Source organism: Python bivittatus, unplaced genomic scaffold, assembly GCF_059951505.1.
Source record: "Python bivittatus isolate LINGU-HERP-01145 unplaced genomic scaffold, Pbiv_v1 ctg000520_np1212, whole genome shotgun sequence".
NCBI classification, from domain to species: Eukaryota; Metazoa; Chordata; class Lepidosauria; order Squamata; family Pythonidae; genus Python; species Python bivittatus.
The window spans coordinates 186,439-208,027 of NW_028277080.1; the positions used below are offsets into that span (position 1 = coordinate 186,439).

Here is a 21,589-nt window from a genome sequence, read left to right on the forward strand (position 1 = left end):
AACTTTATTAGGTTATTAAAAAGCATACAGGTAAAAGCAAACAAGAAATAATAATCAAAAAGAAAAGCAGACAACAAAAGAGTTAAAGATAAAAAAGGAATACAGAAGTGATGAAAATTAAAGAAAAAGGAAAAAAAGAAAAATTACAAAAAGAATGATTTCTGACTTCTTATACAGCAGATATAAATGAATCATAAATTGACCTCTTAAGCTACATCTTAACATACATATTTTGTATAACCTATTATTTTAACTCATCATCAAATCCATAAATCATGATTTCATTTTTTTTCTGTCTCCTGCAAAAAGTCCAAAAGGGGCTTCCAATTGGCAATAAAATTAGTCAATTTTTTTCTCTAAGCAAAGCTGTCAATTTTGCCATCTCAGCTAACTCCATCTTCTTCACGATCCATTCTTCCATTGTGGGTAATATTGAGTCTTTCCACCTTTATGCATATAGAAGTCTAGCTGCAGTTATCATATATAGAAACAAAGATCCATGAGTTTTTTCCAATTGTTAGTCCATCAGTCCCCAAAGGAGAGTCTCTGGTTTTAACTGTACATTAACCTTCAAGATCTTCTGAATTAATATATGGATTTGAGTCCAAAATTTTTTAGCCTTATTACATGTCCACCAAAGATGATAAAAAGTCCCTTCTTGTTGTTTGCATTTCCAACTTTTCTACCCGTCCTACTAGATGTGGCAGGGTGGGCATGGTCTGGGTCCCCTTGATGAAACAGTGTCACTGGTGGTGCCTCAGAAGCATGCCTTCTCTGTCATGGCTCCTGCCTTATGGAACAGCCTCCCCCAGAGTTTCTGACTGCCCTGACCCTACTGGCCTTCAAGAAAGCGGTGATGACCCAGCTTTTACCCAAGGCACTGGGGCTAGGAGTTGACAGAGCTGGCATAGGATGATTGATGGATGGATGGGAGATTTTATTGGGGCCTCAACATAATTTATTGTTTTAAATGTTTTTTTAAATTGTATTATGTTTTTATTTTGTTTGCCACCTAGAGTTGCTTTTGGTAGATGGGTGGCTATATAAATTTATTAAATAAATAAATGTCTGTCTATGACTATTAGCTATTAGAGGCCAAGCCAGAACAGATTTTTGATCCCTTTTAAGGTAAAGTTTTATGGAGAGAACATGTCAGCTCTTCGAGGTAGTCCAGACAAGCACAAACTCTGAGTACCAACACTATCTTTATTGTAAGGTTATAATAACAGAATCTTGCACGTCTGAAAGCTCTTCTCCCTTCCTTTCCTTTTACTCTCCAGAAAACTAGGGAGGGTCCCTTCTGAAACACTCCTGACACCCCCTTTTCCTTCTATGGGCTGAGATACCTTCTGCATGATGGTTGTCTAGGCTGCAGTTCTTCCTCTTGTCTTGTAAGATCATTCCCACATACCATTACAGAGCAACAGTTGGGCTCAGCTGTTGAAACTTGGTAGAACAAAAAAGTAATGTCAGGGAAATGTCCTGAATAGTTGCTTGTTGTTTTAAGAGCAAACAGTGTTTTCATTTAAGGACTAAAGGTGGGGGTGTCTAAGTTTTGAAATGTCATAACAGAAGTCCCTGAAACAATCTGTGTTAATATTTAGCTTCCTGTTGGGAAGTCAACTATGGGCTTGAAGGACTGTTATGCATGGATTGTTCTCTATCAGTGGTCAGTGCTCTGTGTTGATGCTGATGTTTGAAAATATTTAATGCTTATGAATAAGACCATAGGATAGGCTTGTGTGAGCTTTCTGGGTTGTAGAGGAGAGTTGAAAAGCACCTGTATGTAAAGAGGATACAAGACACAGCTCTTTGGTCCTTATTAGCACTATGTATATCTCACACTCACATCTTTCTCTCTCTCTTGCTTGTTTTTTGAAGCCACATACTTCCTCACTCATTAATCCCCCCCCCTTTTTAAATTTAAATCCAGTGTGATTAGTACAGCTCCCTTTTCATTGGTCAGGATGAGTACTTTGACTTTGATCTCTAAGATTAGTTGTCATGTATTAATAAAGACACAAAAGAGGAAGTGTTGGCAGGCGGAAGTGATCTTAACTCAACATGTCAAGCAGCCCCTGTCAAAATTCTCTCAACTGCAAAAGGGGAACAGCATCCCCTCACTCTGCTTCTGGCATTCCCACAACAACATAGCTGTCTGCCTGATTATCTTGGGGGAACTTAAAAGCAAGAACTCAAATAGTTGCTCTATTTTGAAGCAGTCCAGTATATATTCAGTAGTATTGGGGAAAATTGACTTTCTTTTGAGGGCAGTTACAGGACACAGTCCAAAAACCAAAGAACTTCTTCAGGTGCCCCCAAGGTCCCAGGCCTGTCCTGAATGAGATCCCCCTCCCATTTAAAGAGCAGACCAGAGCCATCACTCAAATCCATATCACAAGCTGCTTTCAAAAGTCCTCTCCACATCTAAAGCACTGAGCTAGAGAAACAGAAGATTAAATCCTTTCAGGGCACATGGAACTAGTTGATTCTTGGGCTTCTGAGTATGGTCACCAAACAATAGAGAGGGATTGGTTTCTGTTGGGCAATCTTTGGCTAATAATAAAATTGCTACTTCTTTTTCATAAATACATGTATACCCTGTTTACTCTTTTAAAAGGTTTCTTTTTTATTTCTAGGCCCATCCATTGTGACCCCCCCTAAAGACATCTGGAATGTCAGTGGGGCCCAGGTTTATCTGAGCTGTGAAGTCATTGGAGTTCCAACTCCAATTCTCATCTGGAACAAGGTTAGTGGCATCTGAGGCAAGTGTTGAGGATGATCCACCAGAAGATTCTCTTGGTGAGATTCATTTGAATAAATGAGTGCCATGCCAGCATCCTGCCAAGTTCATGCCACAAAAGTGAAGGGCACTCCCAGGTTCCCCAGCACAAGGACACTTTAATTGCAGTGGGTCCTACACATAACTCCCTTAAAAGCTGTGCTGTTTGTGATGCTGAGGGGTACAGAAGTAGGGCAGAATGGGGGGGGGGGGAGAGAACAATTCATCATATTAATGGCTCATTTAAAACCATTCTAAGTACATAAGGAAAGGGATTAGAATAGGCATGATATTACATGAATTGGGTATTGGATAGAGGGTGCATTGCCAAGCCAAACTTTCTGTAGATCCTTGGAAGTGTTATTTAAATTACTAGACTGTTCTTTTCAAAAATAATGCTACCACCTCTGTGAAGAAAACTAGTTCTGGATTCAGTTCTGTTTATCCTTTTAAAATGAGCTCTGTTACACTTCACCATATTAGGTCTTCAAAAGGAGCAAGTACTAAGGAATGACTCAAAAAGAACACCAGTGTGTTTCTGGAGACTTTGAAACATTTCAGGCAACAAATGCAAAGGCCTATTTGTGATGCAGATTTCTTTGCTGCCTGTGAGTGAGGAAAATAGAGGAACTGGAAGGGAATTGTTGCTTCAGCAGTATGAAACTAGATAATATAATACTGATGCCCTTGATTTGTTGTGGCTAAGAATTTGAGCCATGTGTCAAAAAGACCTTGATTCCCAAGCTTTACCCATCTCCCTAGTTTCTAGTTTCTCCTTACACATGAATTTAGCTTGACTTTCCTCATGAGAAGCCAGAATCTCAGCCTGTGCTCCTGGATGTTCAGAGAGGTAGATAGTCGACAGGGTTACTGGATCTGAGCTGCAAAAATCCAGTTGATCACTACACATGGTACTTCCACAAATGGGAAATAACTGCTCTAAAGTCACTGACTGGGGTGCTGCCTTCACTCTATGTTTTAAGCTGAAAACCATGTTTGCAAAGATGTTAACTTGGGTTTAAATAAAATACTAGCATCTAGCCAAACCAACTTTCATGGCTTACTAATTGTGCAGTTAGCGTGCACTGTCTATGACAACAATTAAAGTTCAAAAATAAAGGCTTTTATATCATCACATGTAAATTAGAGGAGAGTAAAAACCTGTTTATTTAATATACCAGCCCTGTAACATGTAGACTAGTGTGCACTTCTGATAGCCTTAGAAGACAGAAAGCAGACAAACCATGGGAGAAATTATGTTGGGAATAAAGAAGGCACTATGGAAGTGTTTAGCTCAAGTGCTGCTGATAAAACACACAGTAAGTAGTGTGGTGTAGTAGTTAAGGCAGTGTTCCTCAACCTTGACAACTTTAAGATGTATGGACTTCAACCCTCAGAATTCTCGAGCCACCCGTCTTAAAGTTGCCAGGCTGAGAAACACTGAGTTAAGGTTTTAGACTATGACCAGTGAAACCTAGGGTTTTTCCCCACAACACATAATTAAACTTTGGAAGATGCTACCATGAGATGTGGTGCTGGCTACCAGCTGGGCTGGCAGCTTCAAAAAAGGGGCTGGACCAATTCATGGAAGTCATGGAGATCAATGGCCATTAGCCTTGATGGCGATTGTGACTGCATCTGAAGGCCTTCTGCTGGGAAACTAGTGGGCTTCCTTGTGCAGGTGGTTGGTCACCATGAGAACAGACTGCTGGACTAGATGGGCCAGGGGTCCAATCCAGCAGGGCCCTGCTTAAGTCTTTATGCAGGTTTGGGTCCAGCCTCAGCCATGGAAGCTCACTGGGTGATTTTGGGCCAGTTGTTCTTTCTCAGCCCTACCTCCCTCATAACATTGTTGTAGTGGGGATAAAATGAAGCAAGACCTCTTAATATAGAGATCAATTTAATTATCTCTATATCAAGAGATGAGTTAAATTAATTAATATATAATTTAAATATAATTGCCTTGAACTCATGCACAAAAGGCAGGTTATAAAGCTGTAAGAAAGGATAACCACTTTCAGAATAAGGAGAACACAAAAGGGTCTCACTTCCTAGTGGGCTCCAGATAACCACAATTTTATTATAGAGAGGCCTAAGATACCTTCTGATTTCTCAGGATTTGATATGAATTTAAAGTGAGCAGGACCCAGGAAGCCTTTAAACAAGCCATGAAAACCTGACTGTTCGCCCAGGGATGGGTGTTGGGCCCTTTAGGTTGGGTGTTGTATGAGAAATAAGGTGTTTATTGTTTTCCCTCTGGGCAACTTCCTAAGTACTGTGATGTTTCTATGTTTCTTCCTTTTTTTTTTTACTTTGCAAGCCTCTCAGAATCATTGTGGGGTCAGGCAGCCTTGGGATTGAGAGAGAGGAACAAAGAGAGAGGGGGATGGATAGATGCCTTTGAATATGAGGTCACGGGTGCACAATGTTCAGATGTGGATTGAGACACAAGGCAATAATGGGATACTGAATGGAGGCTCAGCCTTAATTAGAAGACATAACAGCGCCAAAATAGGATTTCAAATAGAATCTCTTACAACGGGGCTATTTTCCAAGGCATATAACAGAGAGAGGCAAGGGCACTACGGACAGAAGAAAAGCAGGACTATTTTATCACTTCTGCTGAGAGACCAGCTACATTTGGCTCTTCCTCAGTTCCTTCTAACAACCTAACCTATTTCAACTGTAATTTTAGGAACTGATGCCTGTGTGTGTTTTCTTCCATTTTTCCACTCCTCCACCCACCCACCCACCCCCAGGCAGTCTTTTTTCTTATGAGTCATGTGAGGAACCGTCTTAAAACTGGTATTTATAAATCAGTGTGGAATCCTTTTTGACTAAAGAGAAGGTTAAAAAGAAGCTTTGAAGTTACTCAGACGTCCACAAATAAGTGGTTGTGTTTGATTTGTGATCCCTTACGGCAGCTCCCACAAGGCTCTCATTTTCATGCTTAGTAAAGTTGGCTTCCAGCTGACTGATTGCATGGGAACATTCTTGCTTATTTTTGGCAAGAGTATGGAAATGGGGTTTTGACCTCTCCTTCCAGTCTACAGTTTGGTATTCCTGGTGGTCTCCATCCAAGCACAAACCAGGCCAGACCTTGCCTAGCTGCCATCTGCTTGACCAACCAGCTGCTGGACCATCAGGGCTCTCTTCTGGCTCTTAGTGGCTTCTAAATTATTGCCTTGCCTGATCTTTCTGGGTCAAGGAGATAGTGATACCAATTAAATTGCCAACCACAATGACTGTACTCATTTCAGTATTCTAGCTTTCTGCTCAATAAGCTCTTTGTCAGAGGGGTAAAATGCCTAAAAATGCCTGTTTGGCCATGCTGAAGGCGAATTCTGGGAGTTGTAGTCTCATCTGAAGGGCACCAGATTGAGGCTGATCTAGGGGGGATTAGCAAGGCTTACATGTTGATTTTCCACAACTGGGAGTGGGTATCAAGTTATTTATTTATTTAAAAGATTTATATGGCTGCACACAATTCTGGGCAGCTAACAACAGTGATAAAAACAAGGAAGGAAGGAAGGAAGGAAGGAAGGAAGGAAGGAAGGAAGGAAGGAAGGAAGGAAGGAAGGAAGGAAGGAAGGAAGGAAGGAAGGAAGGAAGGAAAGTCTGCTTTTATTTGAACACTTGAATTCACTCATTCTCTTACTTACCCCATGAAGGAGTGAGTTTCTAATGCCTTGACTGCAAAGTATTATCTAGGCAATAAAATGTGGTGCATCTCCAGCTCCAAAATAAAAGCACAAAACCAGTAGATAATTGTTAATATTCACATGGCTGCTTTTCATTAGTCACACTGCTTACTTTCTCTTTGAGCAACTGGCAATGTTATATAAGCAATTCATCTATTTTAAAAATGTAGTTTGTTGCATAACTAAGGAAAAAAGTTGCTTTTTAAGGAAAGACTTGTCTATTCTAAAGCCCATTGGGTCTCATGAAAATACCCTTGTGTTCTAATCAGCCTTAACCAACCTTTTCAGTGTTGACGGACTGAAACGTTTTAACTATATGGCATCTTAAGCATCCAAGTTCAGTCCTGACACGTCTAAAATTCTTCCTTCCCCCTCCCTCCAAGTCTTTACTCCCATCCTTTCTTCTCATATACAGGTTACAAGAGGACAATTTAGCATCCAAAGAGTGGAACTTCTTCCAGGAGACCGAGACAATTTAGCTGTTCAGACTCGGGGTGGTCCTGAAAAGCATGAAGTGACGGGGTGGGTATTGGTAAGTAGAATTCTCTTTCAGGTTGAATTGTCATTTTGAGAATTTTGCGGCAGGTGGAGAAATAAGATTTTTCTTCTTGGAAGTTGGCTGAGGAATGTTAGTACATCATGAGGTAATGAGATGTTGGCTTTCTAGGCCTGTTGGATGATGATCTTTCACCTAAGGCTTATTTGTATATAATGTACTATGGTTATGCCACAACTGTACAATTTACATGTAAGATTACTGAAGTGCAGGCGTATATCCATAGGACATACTGCCAATATTGCATCCAGATGTAGACCTCTAACAGATCTAAGGACAGAACAAATGCAAGCAAGGAGGCAGGTACCATCTCATTTTCCCCAGATCCGTCAACATGTGTTATAACAATTGGGGGATGCTGTGAAATACATGAATACTTCAAGGAATGTAATAAATTGCTTCCCTTTACCACTGCCACAATTAATTCATTCACTGTATTTGAATTTTTCCTCTACACTGTCTCACACACACACACATATAGTGCTTCATTTTTTTATTATTGTCCTTAATTGCTCCGTGAAGGACTATTCACTTCATATCTTCCAAAGCCACATGCAAAATCCAAGTCTGTTGAGTGTGTTCTTGGAAGCACTTTGTGAAATGAGCTAGTATAGTTGAAAGGTACTTACTACATGAAGTTCAAAACTATTCTAACTGCTAATCTGCACTTGCTTATCATAGGAAACATCTTTTCCCACAGGGACACTTAATCCCATTTCTCCATCTCCCCCCAAATATACGCTAAGATTTTTCTAGTGAGGCCCAGATTGTTTTCTGACAATCACCAGTTCTATTTCCTATGGGAGCTTCATTTTGGGGCTTACTAAATCAAGCTGTGCAAAGGGACTTTGAAAAGAATTGTTTTTGTCTTTTACAGTGAACTGTTTAAGAGGCTAGAAAAGTAAAATGGTGGATGTAGATTATTGCTAGAATCCAAACAAACATACATTCATATATACATTTTTCTGTCCAGCTCGTATGCCTTCTAGTTAATGGCATAAGTGGGTGGGGGATACAATATGAGAAACATCCATGAAGAAAAGCCCTACAGCCCCTAGTTCTATGTTATATGAGAACACAACTACTCCATCAAAATGTTGTCCAGAGCTGCTTCTAGAGTTTTGCTGCAGATGTTTCTAGAAAGTCCAACATGTCTATTCTGTCTTCTCCCCACTCCATATAAAGCAGCTGAGGGTGGGAGATCAGTAAATACAAGGCTGAGCTCTTAGCATCTGATATTAGATGTTAGTATCAAATGCTTTCCACTATTAGCAGCAACTGCTGAAGTTGTTCTTAATCCGCTTGGAACTAGTACATAATGAAGATGCAACGATTTATTGAGGGCCATAGCATGTATGATACAAGGGCATTATCAACAACTTTGAGGAATGAAATTAACTATAATTCTACTCTGACAGATATCCCCATTGAGCAAAGATGATGCTGGAGAATATGAGTGTCATGCATCTAACTCTAAAGGAGAAGCCACAGCTTCTGGAAGAATTACTGTGGTAAATTCCTTACACGAAATACCTGCAAAAGGTAGGTAGGTCTGTGTAAGCACTCCCTTCTACTGGATCTGATTATGAAAAAGAAAATAGCTTGAGTTGATTAACAATTGGTAGCACATTTTGTCATAGTTTCGGACCAAAATAGTGTCTCACATCTTTTGTAAGCTTCAACTGGCTTGATATATTTATTATTGTACACCATCTCCCCATGAAATTCTTGCTCCATCTGGTGGTATCACTGCATCCCTGTTGTGTCCCCTACTACCAGCAGCCATTGAAAAAAAAAGTCAAATACAGAAAGTTTGCTTGCTCATTATCTATGACTTTTAAATGAATTGGAAATAACCTGTGGAGGAGGAAGGAACTGTTATCAATTTCTGTGATTTTTATTGCTTCAAGGAAATACCTTGGATTATCTCTAGAGCATCTCATTTCTCTGAAATGCACCTCAGGAATAACACATTTCCTTAAATTAAAGCCCACTCTTATTTTCTTGGCAGGTGAAAGTACTGAGCTGTGAAAGCTGAACCATATATACTGCATATAGAGAGACAGTGGCTTTCATCTATAACAAGTTTATTTTTTGGAAAACTACCAACCAGTCATGCCTCTCTAGTCCCTTAATTCCTACTATTTTTGCTGTAATTTCAATAAAGTATTTAGTGAATGTCTGAAAAGCTTTTATTTCTATTTACATAAAACATAAAACTCACACATACATAATCTGAAAAACTTCAACAATAAAATGCAACACCGGTTGGGATTTAAAACGCATTTAAAAAGAAAGATTAAAGCAGACAATAAGAATTTCAGGAAAACAGTCGGGAATCGTTTGAAGGCTACACACTCATCATTCGAGGTGCAATACTCATCGACATCAATTCTTGGAAAAGGAGTTTGCAGGCATACGGCATTCTCACCAGAGAAATCTGAAAAATGAGATTAACAAATATTAACAAAAACATTTCATTCAAAAAATGTACTTTATCTTCAGTTTAAAAAACTCATAGATGTGGGTAGGGAGCTCAGAAGAGAACACCATGAAATAATTCTTAAAAGGCTTCAAAGGCCATGGAAGTAACAGAGTGATAGAAACATCTTCAGGAACAAGCTGAGAAATGTAAGCAAATTTAGAAAGACATTGTCTTTCTACTAGTTCTAAGCTAAGCTAAGTGGGGCTTAGCATTGGCCAAGCTTCATTGGGCAGGCCTTCAACATACAGCATGCTGCAAATGAGAAAGCAGCAAGGAGGTATCAACCTCCTAGTCTGGATGGGGAAGGACTTAAAGGTGATATAACATTTTGGCTGATTTATGTGATACACCCCTTGAGGTATTAGGGGTTCCAAGGTTTTTTCAAAAAGACTTTGAAATGTACATCTAACTGGCCCTGGACCTGCAGCCAATCATTGCTTGGAAGCTGAGTCCTGTCTCCCCCCACCCCCCACATCTGCATATCAACTTAGCACCTCCACTCTCTTTGAAGTGAAGGTGAAGTAGAGCTTGGTGTCATCACCATAGTGTGTTAAAGAAAGATACCCTTTAAAAGCAAAGAGTATTGCAGTCAGTGACATTTTATAATACTGTAAGATACGGTGTTTTCCATATTTTAAAATTCATTGGCATTATTTCAGAGATCTCCCTAACTCCTCTGAAAGGATCGGTTTTATGCTCTCCCTCCTGCAGCTAGTGACCTCTGAATATAATGGATTCGTGGTAGATAGACAAGTATTGGAAGAAGTACCTCAAGGGGAGATGAAGATGAATGTTAAAGGAATGGAATGGAATGGGCAGCATTTTCCTACCCTCTTTACATACCTGTGTCTTATTACGACAACCCCTGCATTCATAGGTGTGGGTCCTGGTGTTTGCTATTGCCATTAGCCCACACAAGTTGCACACGTGAACCTGATATGGATCTGAGGCTTCAAACAATCTTTCTCTTAAGAACTGCGCTGCTCCATGAGCAATCTGACAATCTCGTTCCATCTCTCCAAAACGAAGTCCTCCATCACTGGGGAAAAAAAATCAAGTCCACTTCCTTACTTTTCCAAGTTAGAAGACGACCAATTGTGCTGCCCATCATTCCTGCCCCCAAATAATGCAATAAGCTATCAGAGGAGAAGCCAGCTCATGCACAAAAAATGTTTCTAATGAAATGAAAACTTAAAAAAAAAACAAAAAAACAAAACAGAAGATACCAAAAGCTCCAAAGAAGTGCTACATGTGCACATTGTCAACACAAGCTACACAATGGAAAATCATCAAAAGGACATTCTCTACCATATACTTTAACACTCCCATCAAGGTTCCTGAGCATTTCTGGTCTCACTGTTATTATGTTCCTTGCCCTCACAATTGCAAATATATGACTGAAAGCTATGAAAAGGTCTGGGGAAATCTCAGAAATCAGGGGCATTGTTGAATAAGATTGCTAAGGACTATGGCTTCAATACTTTACTGAGATAAAAACAAATTGGAAAGCATATAAGCAGGCAGCTATTTCTTACCGAGATCGACCCTCCATAGGTTGCCTGTTAAGGATCTGAATAGGTCCTCTTGCCCTGGAATGAATTTTATCATCTACCATGTGTTTTAGTCGCTGGTAGTAAGTGGGGCCAATAAAGATCTGTGATGTGATTTTGCGACCAGTAAACCCATTGTACAAAACCTGCAAAAAGTAATTACTCCATGAATACCGTTATAAGAGTGTATCAATGCAGGGACCAAATAGAATGAGACTCATCACAGCCATTGTGTCAACTTACCTCATTTCCTCTCAGGTGGTAGCCATAATCAGAGAGCAAATTTGAAATCTTCTGCACATTGACCGCATCATTGAAAGGTGTAGCATCGCCTATCTCCCCTTTATTTGCTGACACCTGGAAAAAGGGAAGGAGAGATTACTACAATGTACCTCATGATAACAGTATGGACTGAAACTGGGAAGATTATATTTCAACTCCCATTGAGGTGTAGCACTCACTGGGTCACTTTACTTAAACTGAAGTGCTTCTGCAAGCCTAAAATCAGGGGAATGGACTATATAGTACTTACTCTGACTTCCTTGGAGGAAGGGAAAAATGAACATATAAAGAAAACGTTAAAAGGAGTTTAGACCATATTATGCAAGTTTATGGGTTGTGTTCAAGCCTTTCCCCAACATCTAGAATAACGCCACAGTCCAGAGAGTTAGCTTTTTAACTTGAAAATAAAATGGCTTCAGATTGCAAGAGGTAAAGACAATCTGATTCAACCTTTGCTGTGTATGCTAGAGTCAGAGATGCCCCTGGAAACTCTCAAAGAGAGTAAAATGAAGATAATATCTCAACTCTAAGTAGCAAGACCTACCTTTCCTTGAAGACATTCAATCAAGTGACCAATGGTCATTCGTGAAGGGATAGCATGGGGGTTGATTATTATATCAGGGGTGATACCTTCACAGGTAAATGGCATATCCTAAAGATGAAAACAGATCAGAATCACGCTTCCTTTCTTCACAGCAACATCTTATCTCAATTATAGTTTGCTTAATCTATAATCAGCCTTCTGCTTTTTTGTATGATGTAAGTCACAAAGTAAACTGTACAATTTCTTTATTCCATCAGGTATTTGATCTATTATGAATTTCCCACTACCTAGCGTATACAGTATACTCATGGATAAGCTGAGAATTTTAGGTGCCAAAATACACCCAAAAATTGGGTTCAACTTATCTACGGATGGGCTTATTCTCGAGTATATACAGTACAGTTAGTTCTTGTTTAGCAACACAATTGGGACTGGCAACTGGGTCCTTAAGCAAAGCAGTCACTAAATGAAAAATTGCATGACCACAACTGTGGTTACAATTTTATTTCAGCTTATGTTTGCTTTACAGCATCAGAAGGATATGACCTCAAACAGCCGGGTGAGCCCAAACAGGGAAGGTTTTCAGAACTTGACTCATGAGGAAGATGGGTAAAGGGCAAATCTTATAGCCCTTTTTCCTCACTCCCCCACCTTTGGAATGCTCACCCCGACACTGGTATAATTAGCAAGAAGAGAATTGATGTTTTTATTTACATTCATTGAAGAGGAAGGGATTACAAGAGAGTAAGCAGGCACAAAATGGGCAATACACATTGAAAGGAATACACTAGCACCAGCTGTTTGCCTAGCTGGAGGTAGCAGCTTAGGAGGTAAACAAAAGCCTTTAGGGTGAAACTAATTAGCATCTTGTCAATTTCAGGCAGCAGCTGGAAACCCTGCTTTAGGACTTTAAAGGAGAAAAGCAGCTCAGAAAGAGATAGCTTGCTTAGGCAATCTCTCTGTTCTGGGGGGGGAGAGAAAAAAAAGGGACAGGCACAGGGCAACACATATTAACTGACTGTAATGGTGAACATGTGGCTGAGAGAGATGCTGCGAGGGTCGTAAATGCAGTTACTTTTTAATCACCATAGTAACTGTGAATAGGTATCTGAAGCAGTCACTAAATGAGGACTACCTGTAATACTTTTTTAAAGTACCTGTATATTTTCCGTATATACTCATGTATAAGCCCATCTGCAGATAAGCAGACCCTTGAATTTTTAACCAATACATGAAACATGTGGGTTGGCTTATCTGTGGGTGCATTTTTCATGGTATTTTGATTAAAAATTCAAGGGTCGGCTTATACACAGACAGGCTTATATGTGAGTACATATGGTATATGCTAATTCTATTCTTACTGTAAAATATTTTCCATGTTTTGATATAGAACAACCTTTGAATTCTCTAATCTCTCTCAGAATTTTAGCAATCCAGTCTGAATAGAACAGGAAACATAATAAATTGATATTTGTGTTGGCTTCTGGCATATTTCAGACCTGGTTTAAAAGCCCGGTGATATCCTACATGGCCTAAATAGCCTTAGACCAATGTCCCTTCTTCATATGAACTTTCCTCGACCTTAAGGCCCTGCTTGGTATAGTATTTCAAATAGGCCCTTTTCAGGAGAGGTGCAGATTCAGAACTCCTTATCTCACAGAAGTCCACAAAGTTCCTTCACTGACTTCTAAATGTATTGTTTTCTACTGCTTTACTGTTAAGGTGCTTTTGCTGGCTAAAAATTGTAATAAAATCGATGTAATTGTTAAGGTGGCTTGACCGCACTTGAGTACCGATGTCAAAAAGGCAACTGTAATGTAATGTAAAGACCAAGACATTATCTCAAATCCAATCTTCTAAACACGATGTCCTCTATATCACCAATAAAACTGGAGGCATTTACCTCTTGCCTATACTGGATACCACAGGTACCTTTCTGACCATGTCTACTAGCAAACTTATCTCCAATTTGTGGTATTCTGACAGACCGGACCTGGAGAGATAAGCAAGATAATCAATTACCCCAACTATTCATGAATGCTGGATTTATTCTTGCAGACAAATCATGCATACCTCCTATACTTACTCTTATCTTACAAAATTTGTATCCTTCTTGGTTCAAGGTAACCATGACCTGATCAACAATACCAGTTTCACTAGTTCGTAGAAAAGTGCTGCAATCCCTCTTGGTGTAACGACGATTGGTACTCTCCAGTTCATCTTCGTTCTCAGGCAAAGTTACTGTCTTGCCAATGATGACATCATCTCCTGAGACGCGTACGCCAGGTGCAATCAAGCCATCATCGTCTAGCTTGTCATAGATGGCATGCCTCATCCCTGAGAAAAGAAGAAAATATTATGTGCTTCCAGACCAGTGCTTTTGATTGTTCACTCTTCTAAGAGGTTAACATTTGAAGGCTAATACTGTTTGTTTTTACTGCAGTGTCATTCTGAATTCAGAAAGAAAAATCCACTTCTGCTAGACCCCTTTATAGACTAATGTTACATCTGCATAACTTTGTTGCTGTCAGTGACATTCAGTTGTAACCCTTGTGAAATCATATTCTTCTTTGCAGATTATAGTAACATAAGCATGTGAAACTTAGGAAATTCTATAACTCAGCAGCTATCTACTGTCCCTGTCTTCAAGGGGTGTTCCTAGGCACTGTCTGGCTATTCTTACCCTGGCATGTTTCACGACTAGGCTTCTCAAACACTTCTTCTTGATCATATCCTTTTTTGGACTCCTGTTCTTTGTAAGAGCGATAGAACACAGACCTAATTGAGGAGAGAAGTGACATCATCAGCTCCAAGTCAAACAGCACTCTTTCAATTCAGGTTGAGGCACGATCTAACATTCTTCAGCAGAGGGAGAAAACGTGATGAAATGTGACGTAAATTGCTAAAATATCCACTGGAGTTAGAGATTTGAAGCCTCTGAACTAACACCACTCCCACAAATAATCTTTAATCTAAAAGTGTAGGGAAAAGGTAGGTTTCTGGCAAAAAAAAAAAAAAAAATTAAAAAGTAGTTGATGATTAAGACCTACAAAGAATATGTTCCATTGAGGTGAAACCTTTGATAAAACAGAATGCTTCAAAAAGCATACCAAGAATGTTTGAAAGCCAGTGGCATATTTCCTATAGGCATATGAAGTATTTAATTTATCTAACGGGGTAAACAGAAGTGGGATAACGTGAAATATTTATTTAACAGGCCAAACCTGAAAAAACCTCTGTCAACAGCAGAACGGTTCATGATAACAGAATCCTCCTGATTATATCCTGTATATGAAGCTATGGCAACTATAGAGTTGATGCCTGTAAGAGATTCAAGAATATACTTCAGTTATCCTACACACACCCCTCTTCTCACTCTACAGAGAGAATATTAATGCCAGATGAGCTCTAATTTCTAAGTTATGTGCTGCTTTCTACATCATGATGGGATGGGCATATAAACACACCCAATGATCTCCTATGGAGCAACCTGGCAGCATTATCGGTAGAAGTTAGTTCTGGTGTGGAACAGGCATGGAATTTACTACTCCTGAATAGTCTCCAAACACCGTTCCTTTGCTGTCCACAGTCCAAGAAGACTGGACCGTCTTGAGTGTAAACATCCTGAGAATTTTAAACTGGCTAATTAAGCCATACCTGGAACTTTTATAAATATTTTATGCTTGTTAAAACTGAAAAACAAACATTGCCTTCTGTGTAAAATGTAATAAGAATGGGCACACCCAAATACAATCAATAACTGAGATAGGTGTGAACAAGATGCATAAATAGAAAGAATGCATCTAAGGAATACTAATAACAGTTTTAACCACTGCCATGCTACAATTTATGCCAATTTATGCCCTGACAAATATATCAAACAAACAGGGCTAATTTAAGGAGCAAGCTAAGAATTATTTCAGGTACAAAAGTTGTTAGCACATATGAAATGTGATTTACAGATTAACAAGAACATATTGTGGAAATTTTGAGAAACTGTGAAGCAGAAAACTTGATTATTCTTCTGAATACTCTTCCCAAAAATCCAACTCACTCATATCAGCTGAAATACCTTTCTGCTCTAAAACAAAGAAAGAGGGCAATCTGCAGAGAGATGGTCCAGGAAGAACAACATGCCCACTGCAGGAAAAGCCAAGTTGTAATGCTTTTTCTCTGTGATCCAGACATACTGGTGTTAATGCTTCTCAATGTATTAATGAAACCTAACTGATTTATGGTACATGGCAAAGTTATATTCTTAGCTAGCCAATCTTGTTGAGATGAACCTCTTCTCACTACCAGTGTTAAAGATAACACAGCTGCTATTGCTAAATCATCAACTGAGAAACACCCAACCATCAAATCCAAAAAACATCTCAGTGATAACTCATTACTGGTACTCTGGAATCATCAATATTTATAACAATTCAAAAAAGACACTTTGGCAGATTCCTTTAAGAAATGGAGGCCAAGGATGCTGGATTGCTTCTCTAAATGTCCAGTTTTTATACCTGAAGTATCAGTAATACTACTCAGCAACTTGCAATCATACCTGCTGGCAACTCTCTGAACCTCAAATATTCCATAGAACGTGTGGTCACAAGGGGTTTCTGAGGATAATATAAGACATGGGCAAGCGTATCCATACGGACATGGAAATTGGTGATATAAACTCCCATAGCCTGTTTCCCCATAGCAGATTGGTATGTATTCCTAGGAGACTATTAAAAAAGAAGAAATAGTGTTAGGAATGAAAAAAAAAAACTTCAAAATAAATGTATAATAAAACATTATTCTATCAAGATATAAACTCTTAATTTACCATAAAGTAAAGTCCAACAAACCTGATTGTGATCTGGAAATGGGATAATAGATGCACAAACTCCTAGAATCATGGAAGGGTGAATCTCACAGTGTGTATATGTTGAACAATACGCCACACCTTTCTCCTGCAGGTCATCTGGAGTCATAGCCAGCATAACAGTCTCTTCTTCTAGAGTGTCAATGTATTCTACTACACCACTGGCCACCAAATCCTGCCAGCTAAACAAAACATCTCAATTATTTTAGGACTAGGATTAGGATTAGGCATGACCCTTTTGAATCCAACTAACTTGCTTTCTTGTTTTTTTAATTAATTCAACTACATTCAGAGCTCTCATCTATCTCTCTCTGAGTTCCAAGAAGATGCATATCATTCAGTTTAATGAAAAACTAAAAGTGTAGCATGCACATAAGAAATATTACGATGACATTACACATAATTTTGTCCATGTACAACTACGAACAGGTATTTGCCCCATTCCTTTATTAATCTGTGATTTTGTTTTGTTTTTGCTTAAAGCATATACTGCAGAAACCAATGTCTCAATTTCTTAGAATTCAATGCATTTCTTAACTTGCTCTACCTTCTTAGCCTTCCAATCCACGAGAAATCAAATGTACTGAATATTGCCACACTACAACTCTGAACATAAGAATCTGTAATGAGCCCATTTATCCAGCTGGCTATCAAAAGAGGATTGCAAAAGGGAATCTCTAAAGCAAGCTGGGAAAAGAGACAGGAAGGGGAAGTGCTGCAACATCCAGAAGTTCACATATATTTCCTATCTTTTGGCAGCTTCCATATTTAGCATACAGTAACTCTGGTGGTTTCAAAAATGCCTTTGTTGCTTTGAGGAATGGAGGAGGAATGCAAGCAGGTAAAGATAGAACTACCTTCCACTTAGTGAGGAGATCAGCAAATTGGCTGCTTCCTACCACAACTCTCCAAAACGGTGGCAGGAATTGCTCCTAGTAGCACTTGGGCTGTACTAGCAAAGTCAAATCACTCTAGAAAATGCCCACTGTGATCTTGCAAAACAGTGCAGGGCCTTATCACACAAACAAAAGCTGTTTAACCTCAATCCAGAGCAAATGTTTCAGACAAAATATTTCTCATTCCTAAAACTGCATTCAAAAGGGAAGGCTTTATCCGCCTCTTCTATAATTTGGACCTTAGACTAAATCATCAATAACATAACACTCTTTTCAATTCCTATCCATTTCCACGCAACACTGTAGCACACACAATTAATTTCCCATGAGCTGAACTTGTTTGGTTATGCACTTTCATTGGCTAATGACCCTTCCAGCTCATGCCTGGAATTTTCTCTTCTCTTCCCATGAAAAGCATTTTCTTTTCATGGGAAGAGGAAAGACAAACATTAATTCCCACAAAAAGAGAATGTCTGGGGATAGCCCCACCTGTAGTTGTTATATTCACGTTCTTTCAATTGGTCAATATGCCTCTTCTTCAGCAGCAATTTTTGTTTTTCCACAATTAGAAGTGGGCGGCAGATCCTACCAGCATCAGTGTAAATGCGAATTTCTCGTTCCCTGATATCTCTGATCATGGACACCTGCGTGAGAAGACACCATTCTCATAAACACTTTAAACTGGTCATTTTAGAAGGCAGGCCAACACAATGAAACACCATGTCCCCAGATGTCCTCCTGACATTTTGCAAGTTGGGAAAATGGTGGTCTTCAGGCAAGCTTTTGAAGCTTAATGGTGATTACCAATCAGATAAAAGCAAATGAGTATCTGAAGAGTCAAGGGGAACAGCCCAAGGTTTTGAGTCACACATGGCCTTCAGAGAGATAATCATACTGTTTTTAATTCATCAAAATTAAATAAAAATTAAATTAAATCGCAAATCTTTTTCTAGCTCCACATACTTTATTGTCTGTCCCCAGCCATTTTTTTAGTCTAGCATGACACCTCTACAGGACAGCTGGAATTACAACAAAATTTACCTCTGATACAATGATGTCCATTTGACGCCGCAGTTTCCTCAGCGTATTCATAAGCTGCTCTGGGTCTTTGTGAATTCCAACCCAGCAACCATTTACAAATATTTTTGTGGCACTTAAGGAAAAAAGGAAACAGTTAAGAATGCTGCTTTAGAGTGAACCATGTAGAAGTTAATGAAATTCCACTGCATTTAACTTTTATTCTTACTCTGCAATTGCTGCTGGAGAGATTTCTTCCAGGTTTTCCATACTCCATTCTTCTAAAAATTCCAGAATTGGGGATGGTTGAGACCCCACAGAGATATAGGCCATTAGAGCAAGATTTTTCACAAGCCCTACAGCATGACCCTAAGGACACACACAGAATGGCTTAGTTTTTACAGTCTTCGCAAGCTCTATTATGCACAAAAGCTCTGACAATTTTCAAAGTTGTAACACCATTTAGGGCAAGACTCAACAGTTGTATGACAACAGATTCTGAGGTACATTTGGTAGCAGGCAAAACCTGTGAAACCCTTTTTTAAGGTTTCTGGAGCACCCCCTAATAGTTGCCCTGAATTTTGGCAGCTGGTTTATTAAAACATTCCTGCCATTCCAAGGTAGAAACAAACAAGAAATGTGTGGCAAAAGCCTGAAAATAAAACTAACATTTTTTAAAAATCAGAGAAATCCTCCAGGTTCCCCAGAAATGGGAGAAAAGGAATATCCTAGCCTAAGTTGTTTTGCATTACTGCCACACTCGCTGCAAGACTTCTATAAATGTTCCTTGTGGCTAACAAAAATGTGCCTGCCTCTGTTCAAGGATAATACTCAATTCACAGATCCCTTAGACTAATTTACTGGGTTTCATTACCACCAATTATAACCTGAGAAGATGTTTAAAAATCTGAAAAGACACTCTACTAAATGCTGCAAGGGAAGATGATAATAATAAGGGGAAGGCATCTTTCATGGAAACTCTTACTTTCCACATATTCTTTTTCACCAGACATCATTTATACTGCAATTTTCCTATGCAAACCAAATTACCCTATGTAAATTAGCCTAATTTATATGGAAAAATCTTACAGTTCCAATTATGGAATGGGGAAATTCCATTCACTGATGGTATAGAGATACTTAAATACAATATTTGCATTACCTCTGGAGTTTCAGCAGGACAAACCATTCCCCACAAGGTGTTGTGCAACTGCCTGGGCTTTGCTAGTTTACCATCTCTTCCAATAGGAGAATTTAAGCGTCGCAAATGGGAAAGGGTAGAAGCAAAGGTGAGACGGTTCAATACCTTCAAGAGATGCAATCAAGGACATTTTTAGGCTTGTTCATAAGATACAAAACCTAAATCTTGTCACTACCAGCTCTAAAAGATATGTTACTAAGGTAAGGATTACGATGTAGTTATAAGAGTTTTATTTGCAGCATTTATCACACATAACTTAAGCATCACATTTTACTAATGTAATTAAACATAGTTTAATTCTGACCTATTGAATGATCAAGAAGCACCAGGGGGCACACTTAATCAAGAATGAAATCTAATTAATCTCTCAGGTGGAAGATCACTTGAATCCTATCACAGAAGTGCAATTTTATTTTCTTTTTAAAGAAGGATGCATTCTCTGAACATTGTAATTCCTCAGCTGAATTTAATTTTCCTCACCCAGGCAAGATTCATTCTACAATTCCTTTATAACTGCAGCAAATTTCTTGGGCACCCATAAAATTATCAGAATGAATCAGAGAGCCTCAGCCATTGTCTGCAACATGGAAGATGGGGAAATCTAGAATTTTTAATTCTAAAAAAGCTTCTCCCCTACAGATTAAAATACTGGCTATTCTTCCCACCCCCCACCTAAATATCCGCAGTAACAAAAGAGGTCACTTTAAGTCCTAAGAGGGAAGGAAGAGGCACAAACATAGATATACAGTACAACTGGTATTAAGAAAAGTTTGGATGAAAGCTCCATTTGGAAGCAAATAATCTCATGCCAAAGAATTAGGACTGCTGCTGGTAAAAGGAAGGGGTTGACTCAGGGTTAAGATACTGAGGCCCTGAGAAGAGAAGCTAAGGCAGAGGGAACAAGTAAAGGGTGGGCAGAGGATGGGGCAAAGAAGGCTAGTAAAGAGCTATTTATTTAGGAAAGAACAAATCAGGGAAATAAAATTAAAATTCTCATATTTCAGCCAACCCATTGACTAGAATAGCTAGCATTCTCTAAAAAGAATTCTGGTGATATAATCAGGTCTCCTCTGAGCTGATAACATTAAGAACCTAAATTTGAATGGCAGGAATATCTAAAACAAACACAGTTTCATGCAACAGACAATACACTTACTTGTGATACTCCAGCTCTAGCCTGGTGAGCTTTCTTCTGATCTCCCCAGTTGCCAGTTGCTAATGAGTATTTCAAACCGTCTGATATAATCCTTGTTTTAATTGCCAGCTCCAAGTTAAAATCTTTGCCTCTGTCAATAAATTTCTGGGCATATATTCTAACCTCTTTCAGCAAATTCTTGAACATTCTGTTTAAGAAAACAGAAACATTGTATAACAATAAGTCCAGTTTTGCATATTTCCCCATAATGTTCCTCACAAAATACTAAACAGAAAGGTCTCTATTTGCAAAAGATTAACCACAGTTAAAACTAGACTGCGATGGGACTAACATTCTCAGGATGGATATTGGATGAATAGTCTTTTCAACAATCCCAGAGCATTTAAAGCACTCAGATGCAACTATGAAACCTCACATTCTACAATGAAGTATTCAAAATAAATAAATCTGTTCAACTGTTATGTTTCAGAAAAAATTCTTAAGTAAAACACCAGGCTGAGCTGCAAACTCTTTCATGCCTTCCACTATTTTCTATCTCTTTGATCATCTAAGCAGTGT

General features: G+C 38.9%; 2 protein-coding genes across 2 annotated transcripts in view; one reads left to right on the top strand and one right to left on the bottom strand.

The window, feature by feature from the left end:
- IGFBP7 (insulin like growth factor binding protein 7) overlaps positions 1–9,227 on the top strand; it is a 27,543-nt gene extending 18,316 nt beyond the window's left edge. The window contains exons 2-5 of the mRNA XM_007427011.4: positions 2,640–2,749; positions 6,899–7,015; positions 8,458–8,581; positions 9,051–9,227. Coding sequence (XP_007427073.1) covers positions 2,640–2,749; positions 6,899–7,015; positions 8,458–8,581; positions 9,051–9,070 — 371 coding nt within the window. The 3' untranslated portion in view covers positions 9,071–9,227. The remainder of the gene's footprint in view (positions 1–2,639; positions 2,750–6,898; positions 7,016–8,457; positions 8,582–9,050) is intronic.
- The window catches only part of POLR2B (RNA polymerase II subunit B), a 23,556-nt gene continuing 11,173 nt past the window's right edge, over positions 9,207–21,589 (bottom strand). The window contains exons 10-25 of the mRNA XM_007427010.4: positions 21,032–21,218; positions 19,837–19,980; positions 18,904–19,043; positions 18,699–18,810; positions 18,147–18,301; positions 16,745–16,943; positions 16,453–16,621; positions 15,125–15,221; positions 14,584–14,678; positions 13,987–14,237; positions 13,804–13,893; positions 11,901–12,008; positions 11,318–11,431; positions 11,060–11,220; positions 10,368–10,563; positions 9,207–9,479 (exon numbers count right to left, since the gene is read on the bottom strand). Of these exons, the coding sequence (XP_007427072.1) occupies positions 9,390–9,479; positions 10,368–10,563; positions 11,060–11,220; positions 11,318–11,431; positions 11,901–12,008; positions 13,804–13,893; positions 13,987–14,237; positions 14,584–14,678; positions 15,125–15,221; positions 16,453–16,621; positions 16,745–16,943; positions 18,147–18,301; positions 18,699–18,810; positions 18,904–19,043; positions 19,837–19,980; positions 21,032–21,218 (2,308 nt within the window). The 3' untranslated portion in view covers positions 9,207–9,389. The remainder of the gene's footprint in view (positions 9,480–10,367; positions 10,564–11,059; positions 11,221–11,317; positions 11,432–11,900; positions 12,009–13,803; positions 13,894–13,986; positions 14,238–14,583; positions 14,679–15,124; positions 15,222–16,452; positions 16,622–16,744; positions 16,944–18,146; positions 18,302–18,698; positions 18,811–18,903; positions 19,044–19,836; positions 19,981–21,031; positions 21,219–21,589) is intronic.